This window comes from Acipenser ruthenus, chromosome 2 (genome assembly GCF_902713425.1).
Source record: "Acipenser ruthenus chromosome 2, fAciRut3.2 maternal haplotype, whole genome shotgun sequence".
In the NCBI taxonomy this organism is placed as follows: domain Eukaryota; kingdom Metazoa; phylum Chordata; class Actinopteri; order Acipenseriformes; family Acipenseridae; genus Acipenser; species Acipenser ruthenus.
In genome coordinates, this window is record NC_081190.1 from 39,821,579 (window position 1) to 39,844,206 (window position 22,628).

The 22,628-nt window shown below is 43.3% G+C and overlaps 1 protein-coding gene across 2 annotated transcripts in view; it reads right to left on the minus strand.

Moving 5' to 3' along the window:
• The window catches only part of LOC117409354 (rapamycin-insensitive companion of mTOR-like), a 78,133-nt gene extending 72,121 nt beyond the window's left edge, over positions 1–6,012 (minus strand). For both annotated transcript variants that reach the window (XM_034015276.3, XM_034015275.3), the window contains exons 1-2: positions 5,865–6,012; positions 5,690–5,737 (exon numbers count right to left, since the gene is read on the minus strand). In XM_034015276.3, the coding sequence (XP_033871167.3) occupies positions 5,690–5,737; positions 5,865–5,913 (97 nt within the window). In that variant the 5' untranslated portion in view covers positions 5,914–6,012. The remainder of the gene's footprint in view (positions 1–5,689; positions 5,738–5,864) is intronic.
• Positions 6,013–22,628: the final 16,616 nt, after the last annotated feature.

Consider the following 22,628-nt stretch of genomic DNA (forward strand, 5'->3'; position numbering starts at 1 on the left):
GGTAGACTTATCCAAATAGACTCATGGCTGTAATTGCTGCCTCTACCAAATATTGACTCAAGGGGGTGAATACTTATGCAATCAATTATTTTCTGTTTTTGTATTTGTAATTAATTTAGAACAATTTGTAGATTTTATTTTTCACTTTGACATTATGGACATTTTTTGTGTTGATCAGTGGCAAAAACTCCTAATTAAATCCATTTTGATTCCATGTTGTAACACAATAAAATGTGGGAAAAGTCCAAGGGGGGTGAATACTTTTGAGAGCCACTGTAAATAATAATAATAATATAGTGCTGGCAAAAATATCCTAACAAATATTTTTTGATATGTATTCGGATACAAAAATCAGATGTTCGTATTTGCTAGAAATTACAAAAATACCTTGCACTTATTTACAGCCTTACCAGAATTTGCGCGACAGTCTGTGTGATGTGATGTGAGATTCTCTCTCATTATATATATATATATATATATAGATATAGATAGATAGATAGATAGATAGATAGATAGATAGATAGATAGATAGATAGATATAGAGCTTTATTATATTATGGCTCTTTGAGCTAAAATTATTTATAATATATATAGATATATATATATATATATATAGATATATATATATATATAGATATATATATATATAGATATATATATATATAGATATATATATATATAGATATATATATATATATATATAGCTTATATATACATATTGTAAGGAACAGGAACTTCATATACCCCTAACCAAAAACATGTATTTGTTTACTCAAAATAGACAAAGCAGTGTAGAGGATATTCAGGAAGGAAGTAGAAAATGAAATCAAAGAAAGGGGAATTGAAAACATGAATCTAATGATCCTAAATGCTTCAGTTTAACAGGAGGGGTTGTACTTCACTTCCTCTAACAATCAACATTTTTCTCTTCTCCAGACAGCAATACAAAAATACACTTCAGCTGCTGATCAAGTTCTCACACCTTACATACTGTAATTTTTAGACTACATTTTGATCCATTTAAAACTTTAGAGTGTGTGTGCATTTGTGGTGATTAAGAAACATCCTGGCATCTTGTTTTGGAATTAGGCAGGCAGATCCTTTGTACTTGAAGCACCACCAAAAACATCTTTACTGTGTTCAGTATTTATTATCCATAATGATGCTGCACCCCTTTTGCATCGACTAATCACTTTATCACTAATTACAATACAACATGACAATTCAGGGTGTTTATTCGGAAAGAGTATGTTGTGGTGTACAAGTACTACAATAAACTAACAGTCCATCATCTACTAACCGCGTACACTGTATAATATATACCCTGTTTATATTACCAATGCACTAAAATCCTTTAGAAATTAGGTAAACTACTATACTATTTTCTGTTTATTTACAAGTGAAACCATAAGCATGCTAAAAGTTTCTGCCTTTTGAGGGCAAGAGGACGTCACACCACACCACGCCCTGCCCAAAATGAACACCCGGAGTAGCAATGCCCTTTCCTACAGGAGGACAGTAAATGCGATGCCAACAATTTAAAATGCAGAGGTAAACTTGCTCCAGTCTGTGGAGTATTACAATGGAAATGTACAGAAAAACTGTACTGGTGGACGACAAGTTTCCATCTTTGCCAATAACATACATTTGTATTAGGGCTGTCACGATTAAATCGAAAATCGATTTTTCGATCGATTTCATTCCTCATTATATACATCGATATAAATACTGGAGAATCTATTCAATAATTACATTTTTGAACGTGCATTGTTAATAACATTATTTAAGTTTATTAGCGGAAATGCACTGAACGCCCTGCCTTGCTATTTACAGTATTTCAGCCAGACAAGCAGTGGGCGTGCTCTTCTTTTGCTGCTCGTGTTAACTAGCATCTGATTTGCTGGTCCCATCCTATCAGCGAATCAGTTTTGAAAATGCTTTGTAAGTACGCCCCTCTGTGTATTCAATGTAAACAAACAAAAAAGCGTGCCGCCTTGAATCCAGAGCAGGACGACAGGCTTGTATTCCTGGCAAACAGCCTGTAAATAAATTGTGCACATTGAAGAAAACTGACTGTATATAGTTTATGCTTCTTTGGAATTTCAAAATGAACTGTTATATAATGAACATTTAACAATATTCAATAACATTAAAAAAATTAAAACGATCAGTGATGTTAATCTATACAGGGGGTCTGCATGTTGTGGTAAGTAGTAAATCAATTTACTATTATTATTATTATTATTATTATTATTATTATTATTATTATTGTTTTAAGCAGGCATTTCCACATTGTCTCTTTCACAGATAGTGAAGGTTAGGTGGTACAGTATTAACAAGATGCAATGCATGATGCTGCAGCTGTCACTAAATTAAAAAAATGCTACCAAGGCGTAATTCCCCCTCGCATTCAATTGTTGTGCTCAAACTTTTACTTAACTGCAATGATATTAAAATAATCACGTTGAGGGGAGAGGAATGGATCAAAATATATGTGAGTGGTACAATCATCGATATTTATTTTGTGTGCCCAGTTAATCGATTGCTATTTTGAGTATTAACTGACAGCCCTAATTCATATAAATAAATGTGAAGATTTTAGAGGAAAGTTTCTCTTCCTTCTGTGTTTTTCTACAGCTTGCTTTACAGTTTATCAGAGAGAAATAGAAGAGATCGAAAACAGAGCGAATGAAGTTAAAGAATTGTGGAGCAGCAGTGTGGAGTAGTGTGGAGTAGTGGTTAGGACTCTCGACTCTTGACCGGAGGGTCGTGGGTTCAATCCCAGGTTGGGGACACTGCTGCTGTACCCTTGAGCAAGGTACTTTACCTAGATTGCTCCAGTAAAAACCCAACTGTATAAATGGGTAATTGTATGTAAAAAAAAAAAAAAAAAAAATGTAATTGTATGTAAAAATAATGTGATATCTTGTAACAATTGTAAGTCGCCTTGGATAAGGGCGTCTGCTAAGAATTAAATAATAATAATAGAATACCTTGTAGCAAAACAGAGCAAATGCTTAATAAATGTTGTCACCAACTTGTTCTGGAGGGCACTGTGGTTGATTGTGGTCAACTGCTGATTTATGCACTATGGAGATGCTGAAAACTACAATGGCCAAGAAAGAAAATTAACTCTGAAAGTGACTGGTATATTGGAATATAATACAGTAGTCTCCGTGTATAGGAACACCTCCTAAGAGAACACTTCGCCTAAGGGAACACCCTTGTGGTGAAACTTATTTTTCTCCATTGTAAATGCTCCAGCTAAAGCAACAGGGAACCCCTTCTTGGAACCGATAGCTATTCATTCACAACGGATACAATACTGTTTTGTAGCCTGATAACTCAATATCATCAAACTTTAATTAAAATGGTTTATTCAGTCTTTTCATAAGAGACTTGTCATCATGAGAGTCTCTTGAGGTAAACTGATTGGTTTATTAAATCCTTCCAGAACTGCCGTTGTATTATTGACTCGTTTTGTATTCTGATTTCCATGAGTGCACCTCATCACTACAAAATAAACAAACAGCGAAACGCACAGCTGTTTCTCTTGCTACAAAAAGTTGGAAATTGTTTGAGCTCTTGAAAAGAGTCACTGAACAATTTGGTTTCCCGTTCTGGTGAGTTGCTTCACCACTCTGTTAAATAATGTGCATGTCTTGTTTGTTGCTGCTGCATTTAACGTGTGTAAGGGTGCTGTGTTAATTTAGTTTGACAGTTAGTAAATTAACATTAGTTTGTCTGTTACTTTATTGATATTATAGTGTATTAACATAGACTTGCCTATACTGCTTTTCTTTTACTTATTCAGTTAATTTCATATGTTGATGCATGTGCGTCATGACAAGTAATGCATTTATTTATTTATCTATTATATTGTGTCTGGTGGCTAACTCAGTCTAGAGAACACTTCGGCTAAAAGAACATTCTGCTTGCTTCACGAGGGGTGTTCTCTTAGCAGGAGACTACTGTATGGCTAATTGATATTGCTAACTAAACATTGTAGGTCATTTAAGATTGGGTTGGATTTATAAAGATTGTCTGTTAAACAGTCACTCTTAAACTGGGGCTATTTGATACACATTGGTGATAGAATATATTAAAGCAAATGTATATTTAATGTGCATACTTAACTGGAGTTTACTCAACACAAGACAATGACCCTAAAATAAATCTTACACACAGTAATGATGTTTGAGTGTTTCTGATTCTCATTACATGAGAGTAGCTGTTATTTACTTCATGTTGGACTGGGCTTTCGCCAAGATACAATTTAAATCCCTGAAACGTCATTTTTTCAATATCATGTTTCTTGTGTCATTTACTAAATTAAGCAGCACAGCCTGTATTTTAAGCACGTTGTGTACTACAGGGCCAGGTAGAAGTTTTAGAGTGATGTTTTTTTGTTTTATACCGTGGGACACAGGAAATCTCTATTTTTTCAATGCAGCATAGGACTACATAAAGCGTAAACAAGTCACAGTGTGGTATTAAAACGTAACCTGATGGAAATTCAATTTGACGATGTGTTTTCGCTAGTACTATTTCATATTTGACAACTGACAGCAAACTGTTTTTACTGCTTACAGTGCCTGGATGCGTTGACAACTTAACCCTTCAGGCACATAAATCAGAAAACAAACTACGTTCTCTTTGCTGACTGGCAGTACAATAAATATTGTTTTAAAACACACATCATGAGCTCTCTTCAAAACCACTATAAAAAAAAAGAATAGTGACGCGGACCGTTTCATTACCTGCAACACTGTTTCCAGGGCATCTAAATGAGTTTATTTAACAAACAACTCAAAATGAACTATTCTAAAACAACACCGTTTTCAGTGCAATAAACGTCTTATTATAACAAACCGTTACAAATGCTAATTGTAAATAGACGATACCTGTACCAGCTAAAACATTCTAGCATTAGCCACCATACATAGTGTATTTTAATACCTTGGGTAATACGTTTTATAAAAAAAAAAAAAAAGGAAAAAACCCTTGGTCTTACAAAAAAGACACACAAAACTCAAACAAACACAGTTTATTATTTTGTGTGTGTTTTATTTTTATATTTGTAATAGCACCATTTTTCTGTATAGCGGTAATACGTTGTGTTTACTGTTGCATGAGGAAGTAATGTCTGGATCATGTTGTTAACGTCTGACTCCTGCCCTAAAAGCAGCAGTTATTATGAGACCGATTTACACATCAATAAACGGGGAAGCAAATAACACGGGTAAATACAAGGATCGGTGTGCAAATCTTGACATTGTTAGAGAAACGCTATTTCCACAACACAGTTTTGCGCGCCCCCCCTCTCCAGACTGCTTGGATGTACACTGCAGACTGACGCCCATCGTGAGAGCTGCGCCCCGCTGTACCAGAACTGCAAACACTGCCTGAGTGAGAATGAGATACTAGCTCTCCAGCTGCAAGCACTGATTATGTATGAGCTTACATTATACGCCACTTACTCAAAACACTAATACCCCACCTTTGTTTTTTGTTTTTTTTATTTGTTACCTATTATACTACTCCTCTTTAACTTGCACCACTGTCAACACGCTTGTAATTAAGCAGTGTTATTGTGGTTATCGATGATTTTTTCACACAGGACCAATAACACTAGCCACTTTCCAGCTCCCCCTATCACCTCCTCTCTCTGTGTCTCGTTCTGACTTACCTCTGGTGAGATCGAGCGGTACGTTTTCCTCCCCGCTGTCATTCCTCCCTGTCAAACACAAACAACACGGAGACTGTTAACACGAACAAACACAAATTCAAGTGCCTTAGAATTAAAAGTTTCAAAATCCCAGGGAACCAAGGCCCTGAAGTTGAAGGAAAGGTTTCTTCTTTACCTCGCATCCTGAGGCTCCGGATCGGACGGCCGCGGATGCTGACCGCCATGTTTGCAGAGAGACATTCACAACACCGGAAACCTCGAGGAGTATCGCGAGAATGGCGGGGATGTCGCTCACTGCCGCGCTGTTGCCATGAACAAGAAGAGTGAGTAGATTGTGTCTCCTTGTCTGTTTGAAGACGGGGCGTGCGGCAGCCTCTAGTGACATCCAGTGGAGAAAGGTGATGCAGTCGTGTGAACATGCATTGCAAGCAATCAGCATCAACAAAAAATGTTGCTTTGAAGTTATCACAAAAGTAACGATAACCTTCTAGCATACAGTATTCTACACGCACATGGACTGTTTTGTAAAGCTTTTCCTCCAGCCCAAATCCAGATTTAAAATCACCTCGATAATTCCAAGTAACTAAAGCCCTATGTTAAACTGTGTCCCGATGCATCAGAAGAAAATCCCGATATTTACGTTCTGTTTTTATTTATTTATTTATTTATTTATTTATTCTCTCTTTAGCTGCTGCTGGCCCTTGTGTCTGCCTGGGATTGTGTTCACACATGACCATATCTCAGCGTATTGACATGTCATATCCAGTCATATTGGAAAACCTGATTGTTTCCTCACTGCTGCTACAATATGATTTGATGTGTATGATTTTGAATATAATGTGGGAGACAATGGAACTGAAGGACTGGAGCTACATCCTTCATTTAAGAACATAAGAACATAAGAAAGTTTACAAACAAGAGGAGGCCATTCAGCCCATCTTGCTCGTTTGGTTGTTAGTAGCTTATTGATCTCAAAATCTCATCAAGCAGCTTCTTGAAGGATCCCAGGGTGTCAGCTTCAACAACATTACTGGGGAGTTGGTTCCAGAATTTTTTTTACAATTCTCTGTGTAAAAAAGTGTCTCCTATTTTCTGTTCTGAATGCCCCTTTATCTAATCTCCACTGTGACCCCTGGTCCTTGTTTCTTTTTTCAGGTCAAAAAAGTCCCCTGGGTCGACATTGTCAACACCTTTTAGGATTTTGAATGCTTGAATCAGATCACTGCGTAGTCTTCTTTGTTCAAGACTGAATAGATTCAATTATTTTAGCCTGTCTGCATACGACATGCCTTTTAAACCCAGGATAATTCTGGTTGCTCTTCTTTGCACTCTTTCTAGAGCAGTAATATTCTTTCTGTAGCGAGGTGACCAGAACTGAACACAGTATTCTAGATGGTCTTACTAATGCATAATGAGGTGACCAGAACTGAGCACAATATTCTAGGTGAGGTCTTACTAATGCATTGTAAAGTTTTAACATTACTTCCCTTGATTTAAATTCAACACTTCTCACAATATATCCGAGAATCTTGTTGGCCTTTTTTATAGCTTCCTCACATTGTCTAGATGAAGACATTTCTGAGTCAACATAAACTTCTAGGTCTTTTTCATAGATTCCTTCTTCAATTTCAGTATATACCATATGATATTTATAATGCACATTTTTATTCCCTGCGTGCAGTACTTTACACTTTTCTCTATTAAATGTCATTTGCCATGTGTCTGCCCAGTTCTGAATGCTGTCTAGATCATTTTGAATGACCTTTACTGCTGCAACAGTGTTTGCCACTCCTCCTATTTTTGTGTCGTCTGCAAATTTAACAAGTTTGCTTACTATACCAGAATCTAAATCATTAATGTAGATTAGGAATAGCAGAGGACCTAATACTGATCCCTGTGGTACTCCACTGGTTACCTCACTCCGTTTTGAGGTTTCTCCTCTAATCAGTACTTTCTGTTTTCTACATGTTAACCACTCCCTAATCCATGTGTATGCATTTCCTTGAATCCCTACTGCGATCAGTTTGAGAATTCATCTTTTATGTGGGACTTTGTCAAAAGCTTTCTTGAAATCTAAATAAACCATGTTGTATGCTTTGCAATTATCCATTGTCGATGTTGCATCCTCAAAAAAATCAAGCAGGTTAGTTAGACACGATCTCCCTTTCCTAAAACCATGCTGGCTGTCTCCCAGGATATTGTTACCATATATGTAATTTTCCATTTTTGATCTTATTATAGTTTTTATAGTTTATAGTTATTATAAGTTTACATATAATAGAAGTCAGGCTTATTGGTCTGTAGTTACCTGGTTCGGTTTTGTCTCCCTTTTTGTGGATCGGTATTACGTTTGCAATTTTCCAGTCTGTCGGCACAGCCCCTGTGTCAAGAGACTGTTGCATGATCTAGTCCCTTTAACACTTCTGCCTCTGTTATGCTAAAGTTATTTAAAACTGGATAGGAACAGGTCGACATGTGGGGCATGTTGTCTGTGTCCTCCTTTGTAAAAACTTTCCTACAGCCTTCGCTGATCATGTGAATCGTAGTGTTGAAGGTTCTGAGATACACTATATATTAATTAAAGTCGGGTCCAGCGAATGAAAATGGCATCTATCAATGCAAAAAAAAAAAAAAAAGAAATCTTGTTTAACAGTGACTGGAGTAAAACGTATGTCGCGCTGCACAGTTTCCAAATGTTAGCAAGTATGCAATATGCATTTCAGTTTAGAGCTTGTAAAAATACTTCTACATTCTCTGGACTCACTCAGACAGAAGCCAACAAACCCAAATATTTTTTAAGTGAAAAATCACGTCAAAACAGAATAATGTTTTGACTGGATTGCTGTACTTACTGTACATGCTAAGGATTTGGGAAGATTCTTCATTATGCTGTCTAATGGGTACATTCGTTGAAACAGTCTCAAATGAAGGATGCATTCTGTTAAAATTAATGATGGGTGTCATTATGGGCTGCTTGCTTAATCAAAAGTAGGCTTCAGTAAATAGACACCAGTAAAAAAGTAAATATACCTCCAGGTGTGTGATATTAGCCTAGTCCGACGAGGAACATCGATATTGTAATTCAGTTTTTCCTTAATATAGAAGAGGAGATGGGTGTTAACAGCAACCTATGAAATCATCTGATACAGCACCAAAGAACTTCTGGGAGTCTGGTCTCTTAAAGCAGGTGCTGGAACATTGTCACCCATAAAGTACGCTGTCGAGTGTTTTGAAGCAAAAGGAAAATGCACGTTTCCTGAGACGTATAAAGTTTGGACCGTAGAGTATCTTGAAGCAAAGGCAAAGGCACATTTCGTTGAATATTTTCTCTTGCCTTGGCACTTAAAAGGTGTTTGTGTGTGTGTGTACTGCAATCCTGGTTATGTAAAGAACTGTATTGGTTTTATCACATTATTGCCTGTGTGTTTTTCAATAGTCTGAACCATAAACAACTATGTGAAAGAACACTAGGGTTCCAACCCTGAGGTACACAAAACCAGAACATTGGAACGGAAGTATGGTTATTAAAAGTTAAACTGAAAATCCTATAGTCATCCAATAAGTAGTATTGATAATATTACTGTTACAGAATTGACAACCAATTAATATTTTGTGTCTATTGCAGTTATATTATCTTGATTTATTTAACTTGTGCCTAACTTACAGTACTGGCATTGTGGTGCTGATGTATAATCCACATGGATGTAGAACCATTAAAAACAGGATAAGATTAAAAACAAGGATATTTTATTGTCGTGGGAGGGCATATGAAATCCCAGGACACCTTCCTCAAAATCAGGATGATCCAGGGAAAAGAGGAATAGCTGGCAAACCTAAAGAACACCCTACACAAAAATCTTTACAAAACGTGAGTGTGACATTTAAGCTACAGTCTACAGGTAACCAGAGTCAGAGGCAGTAGGTAAGTGATCCTGCTTCAAGTAAGTAACATTAGCTGTATTTAAGTAACATTATAAAGATGGTGTTGTTTTAATTAGGTGATTTACTGTTTGTGATTAGTACCAGGTGAATGTGGTTAAATTGAATAGAGGTTGATTTGCAGTTTGGTTGGTTTCCACACAACTTTTATTCATCTAGTTAGTATAATAGACAGCTAGCCTATTTGTGCGCCAGCATGAAGAGCCACCCAACCGAACAGCCTCTCTACCAAAGAGCCGGGAGTCTAGCTGTGGGAGTCCAGCGAGGAGAGACCTGTGAGGAGAGGCTGTTGGAAAAGATCCGAACCTAGCAGCACTCTGGATGACGCCAACTAGTAGACAGATCTGTACCCTCCCCCCACCTCTCCTGCCCCCACTCCTACTGTACCTATCTGTCTCATCTGTCCTGTCTCTCACATCCCTGTTATTCTGTCCTCTCACTCCCGTCCTCTGTCCTCTCTCTGTCGCTGCTCCTCTAACCCCTCTAACCTCATCACTCTGCCTCCCCCCCTCCCTCTCTCTGGTGCCCTCTGGAACTGTTACTCTTCTACTATTAAAGCTGATTTAATCTCTGCCTTTGCCTCCCACCTCTCTCTCGATTTCCTTGCTCTCACTGAACCTGGCTCTCTCCTGAAAACACTGTAACTCCTGCTGCCCTGTCCTCTCTCTACATCCTGTCCCATACTCCGCTTCTCACTGGACGGGAAGGTGGGACTGGTCTTCTCCTTTCTCCCTCCTTACTCTTTTCTGTCCCCTCTAACCTCTCCTCACTCTCTGTTAACACCTTTGAATTTCACGCTGTCCAACTAACCTCTCCCTGTCAGCTCCTGCTAATTGTACTGTACCGTCCCCCTGGACCTCTCACTCACTTTCTCAATGAACTCGACTATCTCCTCTCCTCCCTCACCCTCTCTGTCTACCCCAACTGTCCTGTTAGGTGATTTCAATATCCATCTCTCCAACCCCACACACTCTGCCGGATTCCTTCCTCTCCTTCACTCCTTCAACTTCTCTCTCTCTCCATCTCCTCCTACCCACAAAGCTGGCCGTCAACTGGACCTCACCTTCTCCAGGGCCTGCTGCCCCTCCACCCTCCCTGTCACCCCTCTAGACCTCTCTGATCACTATTTCATCTCTTTCTCTCTGTCTCTCCCCTCTCTCCCTACTCCACCTACCCCCACTGTCACCTCCCACCGTAACCTTTGCTCTCTCCCCCTCTGTCCTTGCCTCCACCTCTCTCTCTCACCTCCCTCCTATTGACTCCTTCTCCCAACTCTCTGTAGATTCTGCTACCTCCACCCTCTTCTCCTCCCTCACCTCCTCCCTTGACTCCCTCTGTCCCCTCCCCTCCCCATCCCTGGCTCTCCTCTGTGCTCTGCTCAGCAAGAACCAAACTGTGCTCTGCTGAAAAGAAGTGGAAGAGAACCAAACTCCCTGCTGCCATTGACCTCTACCGCTCCCTTCTCTTCTCCTCCTCTACTCTCTCCTCTGCTAAACGTTCCTATTTCAAATCTTTTATCCAATCCTCCACTATTCTCTACCTTCTCCTCCCTCCTCAACCCTCCCCCTCCTCCTACCTCCTCTATCCAATTTTACCTCTTTCTTCTCCTCTAAAATCTCTGATATCCGCAAACTCTTTAACACCTCCCCCCCACCCATCCCCCCGCTCCAACCCCAACACCCTCTGTCTCCCCTACTAATGCACCCTCCTTCTCCTTCTCTCCTCTCGCAGACTCTGACCTCTCCTCCCTCCTCCAGGGCCACAGACCCACCACACGCACCCTGGACCCACTCCCCCTCACCTCTTTAAGATGCTGCTCCTACTCTACTCCTCCCTTCTCAACACCTCTCTCCTCTCTGGCCTCTTTCCCTCTGCCTTCAAACAAGCCTCTATCACCCCTCTCCTCAAAAAACCTACCCTTGACCACACCTCCCTCCAGAACTACCGTCCTGTCTCCCTCTTACCCTTCCTATCTAAAACCCTCAAGCGGGCAGTACACCGCCAGCTCTCCTCTTTCCTGTCTAACCACTCTCTGCTCGACCCTCTCCGATCTGGTTTCCACTCTGCTCACTCCACGGAAACTGCTCTCCTGTCTGTCACTAACTCGCTAAACTCTGCCCGTACTTGATCTCTCTGCTGCCTTTGACACTGTCGATCACTCTATTCTCCTATCCTCTCTCGCTGACCTGGGAATCTCTGGCACTGCTCTGGCCTGGTTCTCCTCCTACCTCTTCGACCGCACCTACCAGGTAACCTGGCATGGCTCATCCTCCACACCTCACCCTCTCTCAATAGGAGTCCCCCCAGGAATCAGTCTTGGGTCCTCTCCTATTCTCTCTCTACACCCGCTCCTTGGGCCCCTTCATCACATCCTATGGTTTCTCATACCATTTCTATGCTGCTGATGCTCAGATCTTCCTCTCCTTCCCCCCCCGCTGACCCCACCATCCCCTCCCGTATCTTTACCTGTCTGTCTGCTATCTCCTCCTGGATGCACTTGCATCACCTCAAACCCAACCTCTCTAAATCTGACCTCCTCATCTTCCCCTTCCTCTGATCTCTGTATCTCCATTCCTCTGGAATCGACCACGCTCTTTCACTCCTCCTCAGCCAAGAACCTTGGAGTAACCCTGGGCCCCTGCCTCTCCTACTCACAGCACATCTCCACTCTAACACGCACCTGCCGATTCTTCCTGAGCAACATACGAAGAATCCGACCCTTCCTCACCAACTAATCCACGCAACTCCTCATCTAGGCCCCGGTACTCTCCTGCCTAGACTACTGCAACTCCCTCCTGGACGGCCTCCCTGCATCCGCCACCCGTCCGCTCCAGCTCATCCAGAACTCCACTTGCTCTTAATTGTACTGTAATTCTTGAAATGTATTTTTTGAATACAACTGTAAGTTGCCCTAGGTAAGGGCGTCTGCTAAGAAATAAATAATAGTAATAATAATAAGCAACCCTAAAGTTATTGTAGCTAACACAATAAATACAAAATAAATCTTACACATTTTGCACTTCTTTTAGTTACACAGGTCTCAAATGTGCAGTTTTTAAAGACATACTGTACATGTTATAGCAAACATGTATTTTCATTTTAAAATAGGCTATCTTTTACTACTCTAGGTTAGAAATCTCTGTTACTGCTTTGCTTCCTTGGTCATTTTACCCCAGCATGCTACTGTCTGAAAGCTGATCAGTTAACAGGGGAAGCAACTGATTGATTATTGACAGGAAAGAAGCTAGTGAAGGGGTGGGGACAATGTCATCTTCTTGGTGAAATGACCCAGGAAACACAAAACACAATGGCTTGCAACATAGATTTCTTTAACCTAGAATAGTACCAGATTAAAAGCTCTAAAACCACGACTGCAGACAAGCCTGCCTATTTTGCATAGTGGTTAAAATGCTTGCTTGCATTTTGGTTTTGCGCTCCAAAACCAAAATGCAATGTAACAGTGTCCACCCTGTTACATTGGTGCGTGACCCAGCTCTCATAGACTAACTGAAGCTGGTCACCAAGGTTACAGGGGGGTGGAACAGGCAGTGTTGTATAATGCATTCTGTCCCCTGTCGGTGATATAAGAGGAAGTTAAAAGCTCTAAAACCAGGAATACAGATGAGCCCGGCTCTTTGTCATAGTGGTTAAGCAGGGTTGCCAGTTTGCGTTCAGCCTCCGACCTGTTACACGTGTCCAGTATCAGAGGCTATCTGTAGGCTTGGTATGTAAGTCATTGGATCCCCAGGGCACAGAGTAGAGGTAATTATCATCTCATCTGCACTATATTCACTTTTAGATTACCAGACATGTGCTCATCATTAGTTTTGTATGGGCTCTTGTTCTATGATTTGTTACTACTTACATTCTTCCAAAACAGGCTAAGGGTGTAACCATCCAATTAGTTTGCACACAAATCTCTGGAATATTTTTCTGTTCCCATGGCAGGTGTGTCGTTCCTTTACTTCTTGGTTCAAATTAGGCTGAACACTAAATACCACCTTCCCATAGAACCAAACTAACTAGTTTGTTTATACACAATTTTGGTCATCCAGTCTCAGCATTATTACCCTGCTTCGACTTTACGATATCGATACGGCATTTACGACACGACAAGACACGAGTCAAGAGTTAAATAAATATTTGCATGAGTACAATATAATGGGTCATTTTTGTAAAAATATATTATCTGGCCAAAGAGTCAGGAACATAACCCGAATTTATAACGTTGTTCCTGTGGGAAAATGTGCTTTGACTTACGACGCTTCGACTTACAACAAGACTTTCAGGAACCAATTGTGTTGTAAGTGCGAGGACTGTCTGTATTGGAAAAAATCACAGAAGCATTTTACTCCTCTTTTTACCTCAGAACTAGAATGAAACAACTTAATACCCTGAGCTCTTGAATTCTTTTTTTTTTTTACTTCATTTTGTCATTTCAGTGTCTGTTCTCTCTTTTTAGAAACAATTTGGTGTAAAAGGCTTTGTGAGTTTTCCCTGTTGTGCTTCTTCATGGATTTTGGGACTTAACAAGAACTTTAGGGCAATGCACTGAACAGAATTCATTACTCATCAGCACTGTTCTGTCCTCTACCAATGACTTTTTCCCCCTGCCTGGTAGCAACTCATAATGTAACTTCCAAATCAATCTGCACTTAAATGTTTTGATGGCTCTGTGAAAATGACTGAAGGCACCTTGAAGTTATACAACATCAGTATTATTAATTTAAAGATGGCCAATTCAAAGGTTACAAATGCAAAGCCTGTAACCAATTTCTCAAGCCAAGTCATGAATATGCATCACTGAACATGACAAACATAATAAAATATAATTTACACTTCATTTATGGCAACATATTTGATCAAAATGAATACCTTCTGACAGGCTTTTCATTATTTTACCGAAATGATTATGCGTCCTGTGACAGGGTAGCGTTGTGGGCCCAGGTGCTTGGCAGGGAAGGAGACTCAGAGGCAAGAAAACTGCAGTTTTTTAATAAACAAACAAAAAATACCAAATACAAAACAAAAAGGCACATGGGTCAAAATAAAGGTTTAAACAAACACAACGTACTGTTCAGGCTGAGCAGTACCTTCACTGAACATTTACACACAGTAATACACACACTCACGCACGCACACGCATGCACACACGCGCACACAAAAAACTCCTCTACCAAATGGAGTCCTGAGCTCTCCTTTTTATGTGATGCAGCTGCTCCCAATTATCACCAATTATCAAATTAAGGAGCAGCCACATTGTCACATGTTTTTGACAGGGACAGGAATTAACCGCACCCCTGCAATCCACCAGCAAAACACCAAAAACACTATTTACAGGCAGGGCCCCCCCCCCCCCCCCCTCCTTGTGCACAGCACACATGGCCCCAACGGCCACCTCCCACCTCCCCAGAAACACAACCACCCTCTTCAAGTCCCGTACTGTCCTTTTCCCATCCTTGAGGGAGGGTTAGTACACAGTCCGGCGCCTTCAAGGCAGGACCAAGACCAAGTGACGGGACCCAGGCGCTGTGGATGGGGCGTCGGGAGCGCAGGCATTTGATCAGTTGGCTGCAGCCCCAGGCAGAGGTGCAAGCCCAGGCGATCATGCAGTGACGTCTGGGCTACCAGGGGGAGTGGAGAAGGAGCCCAGGTGACCAACTGTGTCTGGTGGTGCAGTGACCTGGGAGTCAAGCCCAGTGACCACAGGTCCAGACGTGGGCTCTGGTACCAGGTAATCCAGCAGAGAAACTGCTGCTTGTGCAAATAATTCCCCAGGCAGTGTCGTGCAGGCATCCTTGGGTGGTGACGTGCAGGCATCCCCAGGCGACGCAGAGCTGGCGACCCCAGACGACGACGAGCAGGCGATGGGAAGCAGGCAACGGGAAGCAGGTGACGGGAAGCAGGCAACGGCGAACAGACGACCCCCTGGCGAAGCAGAGCAGGCAGCAACCCCAGGCGAAGCAGAGCAGACAGCAACCCCAGGCAAGGGCAGGACAGGCAGCAACCCCAAACGAAGCAGGACAGGCTGCAACCCCAGGCGAAGCAGGACAGGCAGCAACCCCAGGCGAAGCTGGACAGGCAGCAACCCCAAACGAAGCAGGACAGGCTGCAACCCCAGGCGAAGCAGGACAAGCAGCAACCCCAAACGAAGCAGGACAGGCTGCAACCCCAGGCGAAGCAGGACAGGCAGCAACCCCAAACGAAGCAGGACAGGCTGCAACCCCAGGCGAAGCAGGACAGGCAGCAACCCCAGGTGAAGCAGGACAGGCAGCAACCCCAGGCAAAGCAGGACAGGCAGCAACCCCAGGCGAAGTAGGACAGGCAGCAACCCCAGGCGAAGCAGGACAGGATGCAACCCCAGGCGAAGCAGGACAGGCAGCAACCCCAGGCGAAGCAGGACAGGCAGCAACCCCAGGCAAAGCAGGACAGGCAGCAACCCCAAGCGAAGCAGGACAGGCTGCAACCCCAGGCGAAGCAGGACAGGATGCAACCCCAGGCAAAGCAGGACAGGCAGCAACCCCAGGCAAAGCAGGACAGGCAGCAACCCCAGGCGAAGCAGGACAGGCAGCAACCCCAGGCGAAGCTGGACAGGCAGCAACCCCAGGCGAAGTAGGACAGGCAGCAACCCCAGGCGAAGCAGGACAGGCAGCAACCCCAGGCGAATCAGGACAGGCCGCAACCCCAGGCGAAGCAGGACAGGCCACAACACCCAGGCGAAGCAGGACAGGATGCAACCCCCACGCCTCAACCCCAGGCGAAGCAGGACAGGCCGCAATCCCAGGCAAAGCAGGACAGACTGCAACTCCAAGGCTGCAACCACAGGCGAAGCAGGATAGGCCGTAACCCCAGGTAACACGTGTTACAACTAGCCCCAACCCAGGGAGCCATTACTAAACCTCATGTTCCAGCAAAAAACAACAAAACTAAAAGCAATCAATTGTGTCAATTATATGTACAGAGATCAGGGATGAGTATTCTTTTTGTGATATATACAGTGCCTTGCGAAAGTATTCGGCCCCCTTGAACTTTGCAACCTTTTGCCACATTTCAGGCTTCAAACATAAAGATATGAAACTGTATTTTTTTGTGAAGAATCAACAACAAGTGGGACACAATCATGAAGTGGAACGAAATTTATTGGATATTTCAAACTTTTTTAACAAATAAAAAACTGAAAAATTGGGCGTGCAAAATTATTCAGCCCCCTTAAGTTAATACTTTGTAGCGCCACCTTTTGCTGCGATTACAGCTGTAAGTCGCTTGGGGTATGTCTCTATCAGTTTTGCACATCGAGAGACTGAAATTTTTGCCCATTCCTCCTTGCAAAACAGCTCGAGCTCAGTGAGGTTGGATGGAGAGCATTTGTGAACAGCAGTTTTCAGTTCTTTCCACAGATTCTCGATTGGATTCAGGTCTGGACTTTGACTTGGCCATTCTAACACCTGGATATGTTTATTTGTGAACCATTCCATTGTAGATTTTGCTTTATGTTTTGGATCATTGTCTTGTTGGAAGACAAATCTCCGTCCCAGTCTCAGGTCTTTTGCAGACTCCATCAGGTTTTCTTCCAGAATGGTCCTGTATTTGGCTCCATCCATCTTCCCATCAATTTTAACCATCTTCCCTGTCCCTGCTGAAGAAAAGCAGGCCCAAACCATGATGCTGCCACCACCATGTTTGACAATGGGGATGGTGTGTTCAGGGTGATGAGCTGTGTTGCTTTTACGCCAAACATAACGTTTTGCATTGTTGCCAAAAAGTTCGATTTTGGTTTCATCTGACCAGAGCACCTTCTTCCACATGTTTGGTGTGTCTCCCAGGTGGCTTGTGGCAAACTGTAAACGACACTTTTTATGGATATCTTTAAGAAATGGCTTTCTTCTTGCCACTCTTCCATAAAGGCCAGATTTGTGCAGTATACGACTGATTGTTGTCCTATGGACAGAGTCTCCCACCTCAGCTGTAGATCTCTGCAGTTCATCCAGAGTGATCATGGGCCTCTTGGCTGCATCTCTGATCAGTCTTCTCCTTGTATGAGCTGAAAGTTTAGAGGGACGGCCAGGTCTTGGTAGATTTGTAGTGGTCTGATACTCCTTCCATTTCAATATTATCGCTTGCACAGTGCTCCTTGGGATGTTTAAAGCTTGGGAAATCTTTTTGTATCCAAATCCGGCTTTAAACTTCTCCACAACAGTATCTCGGACCTGCCTGGTGTGTTCCTTGTTCTTCATGATGCTCTCTGCGCTTTAAACGGACCTCTGAGACTATCACAGTGCAGGTGCATTTATACGGAGACTTGATTACACACAGGTGGATTCTATTTATCATCATTAGTCATTTAGGTCAACATTGGATCATTCAGAGATCCTCACTGAACTTCTGGAGAGAGTTTGCTGCACTGAAAGTAAAGGGGCTGAATAATTTTGCACGCCCAATTTTTCAGTTTTTTATTTGTTAAAAAAGTTTGAAATATCCAATAAATTTCGTTCCACTTCATGATTGTGTCCCACTTGTTGTTGATTCTTCACAAAAAATTACAGTTTCATATCTTTATGTTTGAAGCCTGAAATGTGGCAAAAGGTCGCAAAGTTCAAGGGGGCCGAATACTTTCGCAAGGCACTGTAGCTGTGCTATCCAGTTTATGGATCTGTCGCAAAGACGGCCGGAGTGGGTGGGGTCAGACCAGAGCCAGGAAATAAACAACAGAGACTTGGGGTTTTGGTGAGGCTGAGCGCGTGATCGCGCTCAGCATTTAATAAACAGAACAGAAAATAAAAGGTTTTAAACACAAAAACACGGGACACGGCACTACACACCAAAATAAAAAGACAAACAAAACGGACTACACAGACAAAACACGATGAGCAGATTTACCCTGCTCCTCCTACCCCCACTGTCACCTCTCGCCGTAACCTCCGCTCTCTCTCCCCCTCTGTCCTTGCCTCCACTGCTCTCTCTCACCTCCCTCCTATCGACTCCTTTTCACAACTCTCCGTAGACTCTGCTACCTCCACCCTCTTCTCCTCACTCGCCTCCTCCCTCGACTCCCTCTGTCCCCTCACCTCCCGACCTGCTCACCCCTCCCCTCCCCATCCCTGGCTCTCCTCTGTGCTCCGCTCGGCAAGAATCCCACTGCGATCTGCTGAAAAGAAATGGAAGAGAACCAAACTCCCTGCTGCTCTAGAACTTTACCGCACTCTTCTCTCCTCCTTCTCCTCTACTCTCTCCTCTGCTAAATGTGCTTATTTCCAATCTGTAATCCAAGCCTCCACTAACAACCCACATAAACTATTCTCTACCTTCTCCTCCCTCCTAAACCCTCCCCCCCTCCTCCTCCCTCCTCTATCTCCCCTGACGACTTTGCCTCCTTCTTCTCTTCTAAAATCACAGATATCCGCAAACTCTTTAACACCTCTCCCTCCCCCGCACCCCCTCCTGCTCCAACCCCTACACCCACTACACCCCCTACTAACTCGCCCTCCCTCTCCACCTTCTTGCCCCTCTCAGACTCTGACCTCTCCTCCCTGCTCCAGGGTCACAAACCCACCACGTGTGCCTTGGACCCCCTCCCCACTCACCTCTTTCAAGCTGCTGCTCCTGCTCTACTCCCCTTCATCTCCTCCCTCCTCAACACCTCTCTACTTTCTGGCATCTTCCCCTCTGCCTTCAAAAAAGCCTCTATCACTCCCCTCCTCAAAAAACCTACCCTCGACCCCACCTCCCTCCAGAGCTACCGTCCTGTCTCCCTCCTACCCTTCCTCTCCAAAACCCTCGAGCGGACTGTACACCGCCAGCTCTCTGCTTTCCTGTCCAACCACTCTCTGCTTGACCCTCTCCAATCTGGCTTCCGCTCTGCTCACTCCACTGAAACCGCCCTTCTGTCTGTCACCAACTAACTTAAGTGTGCCCGAGCTGCCTCTCTCTCCTCTGTCCTAATTCTCCTCGACCTCTCTGCTGCCTTTGACACTGTTGATCACTCTATTCTACTATCATCTCTTGCTGACCTGGGGATCTCTGGCACTGCTCTGGCCTGGTTCTCCTCCTACCTCTCCAACCGCACTTACCAGGTAACCTGGCGTGGAGCAACCTCCACACCTCACCCTCTCTTAACTGGAGTCCCCCAAGGGTCAGTCTTGGGTCCTCTCCTGTTCTCTCTCTACACCCGCTCCCTGGGCCCCCTCATCGCATCCTATGGTTTCTCATACCATTTCTATGCTGATGATGCTCAGATTTTCCTCTCCTTCCCCACCTCTGACTCCACCATCTCCTCCCGTATCTCTACCTGTCTGTCTGCTATTTCCTCCTGGATGCACTCGCATCACCTCAAAATCAACCTCTCTAAATCTGACCTCCTTTTCTTTCCCTCCTCCTCCCCCTCCTCTGATCTCTCTATCTCTGTTCCTCTGGAATCTACCACACTCTCTCCCTCTTCCTCAGCTAAGAACCTTGGAGTCACCCTGGACCCCTGCCTCTCTTATTCCCAGCACATCTCCACTCTGGCACGCACTTGCAGATTCTTCCTGAGCAACATCCGAAGAATCCGACCCTTCCTCACCAACTATGCTACCCAGCTCCTGGTCCAGGCCCTGGTACTCTCCCGCCTAGACTACTGCAACTCCATCCTGGCTGGCCTCCCTGCGTCCGCCACCCGTCCGCTCCAGCTCATCCAGAACTCTGCTGCTCGCCTGGTGTTCTCTCTGCCTCGCTTCGCCCACGCTACTCCACTACTCCGCTCGCTCCACTGGCTCCCGATCACCGCTCGCATCCAGTTCAAGACTCTTGTACTAGCCTACAGATGCCTTGATCAGACTGCACCCAGCTACCTCCAGACCCTCATCTCTCCCTACACCCCCACTCGACCTCTCCGCTCCGCCTGCACTAGAAGACTGGCTCTACCTCCGCTACGCTCCCCTGCCTCCCGAGCCCGCTCCTTCTCCACCCTTGCTCCGCAGTGGTGGAACGACCTTCCTACAGATGTCAGGACTGCCCAGTCCCTGACCACATTCCGGCACCTCCTTAAGACTCACCTCTTCAAACAGCACCTGTAGAACTCCTCTGTTTTATCCTGGGACACTATTAAATATGCTTTATTTTGCTCTTATCTGCCCCCTATTTTACTGCATTTAATCCTGTACCTCAGAATATTGTAATCTGCCAAGTGTTTAATCTGTAGTATTTTGTACTTAATCATATCCTGATGTAACTATCACTATTTAATCATATCCTGATGTAACTTTCACTATTATCTGCTGTATTATTGAATTGTGGTTTGTCACACTTGAGAATTATTGTATTTCTTGTTCTTATTGTATGACTTATATTGTAACACTTGAATGTATTTGTATTTGCTTGCGATTGTAAGTCGCCCTGGATAAGGACGTCTGCTAAGAAATAAATAATAATAATAATAATATTATTATTATTATTATTATTATTATTATTATTATTATTATTATTATCTTTACCTCCGTCTCCAATCCCGTTCTCCACTCACCGAACACCTAACCCCGACTGAAAGAAACGTGCATCTATATATACTGTTGTGCTGGGATTCAATTACTAATTAATTATTTACTTGAATCCCAGCACGTGAATGAATTCTGTGCAACCCCGTGCTCACATATTACATTTAACCAGCACGTGAAGTGATTTGTGCTCTCCTCGTGCCTAAATACAAATCTACACTTTTAAAATACACGTGAAACACAGACCCGTTTATATGCCGTGTACCAATGACTATACACCAACATTAACACACGCATTCAACATACAACACATAATAAGCACACAGGGGCGGGGCACATTGCCACAGGATCCAATAAAAAAAAAAAAGTACTCTACTAGGTCAAAAATCGATTTTTGTAGATAAAATCTCAGGGCTTTGGCACAGACAGCTTGTTATTGCCTTCGTGATGTCGTTGCTCTTCCTCGTGTCTGCTGACTGGAGGCTCATGAACCGTACAGCTGAAGATTGTTAGCAAATGTGGCGTCATCTGGATTAAAATAAGGTAAGTAGTATATTCATTTGTAAACCTACCACATGCACATATTTACCCCCAGGCTGTAACAGACCGGCATAGTACAAAAGTATTTTAATAGCTGAAAAAATCACTTAAATATTTTTATATAATATATTTTATATGTAAACTAATACTATGGAGTTCTTTTATATATTGGGTTTGTGGTGTGCATGGTTAGGAAACGTTAGGTTACTAGGTTGCTATCCTAGGGTCCGTATACCGTGACAGACAGAGAGCTGGTTAGAATGACGCAGAGCTCTTGTCTTATTTACGTAACACCTCAATGAGGAAATTCAATCTCCTATCCTCCTCTGGAGCAAACGGGGGTGGATGGAAAGACTCCAATTCCACCGACTGATTCATGTAGAAGGCTGTAATCACCTTGGGGAGGAAAGCAGGGTATGTACGCAGTGACACCCTGCTGCCATCGTCCCAAATCCGCATACAGGAGCTGTGCACCGACAGCGCCTGCAGCTCACTGACCCGCTTTGCGGAGGTGATAGCCAAGAGGAAGGCTATCTTCATAGACAGATGCTTCAACTCTATGGAGAGTATAGGCTCAAACGGGGTCTTCGTGAGAGCCTCCAGTACAACATCAAGGCTCCATTCGGGGAGAACAGCCAGGAGACGCGCCTAGCCATAACCGCGTGTAGTCAACACAACCCGGGTTAGCACATAGCATACACCAGGGTGGATTCACAGGCTCGAGTGGCTGCGCTAGGCAATCAGGAGAGCAGTACAGGGAAGCGCACGGTGCTGCACCACAGTGCAGCACGGCGATAACCTGGTAACTGATTTTGTTTTGTTTTGTTTTTACCAGCCCACTAACCACGCTTATTTATTTTTTAATTTTTTTTAACTGCAAGGCAGTAAAAAGAAAAAAATACATACACCCACACATAACAATAAGCTGTGAGGGTAAATACAACAGACACCACGGCAATGCAGGTGAACTGAAATTTTTAAGCGCACCGAGA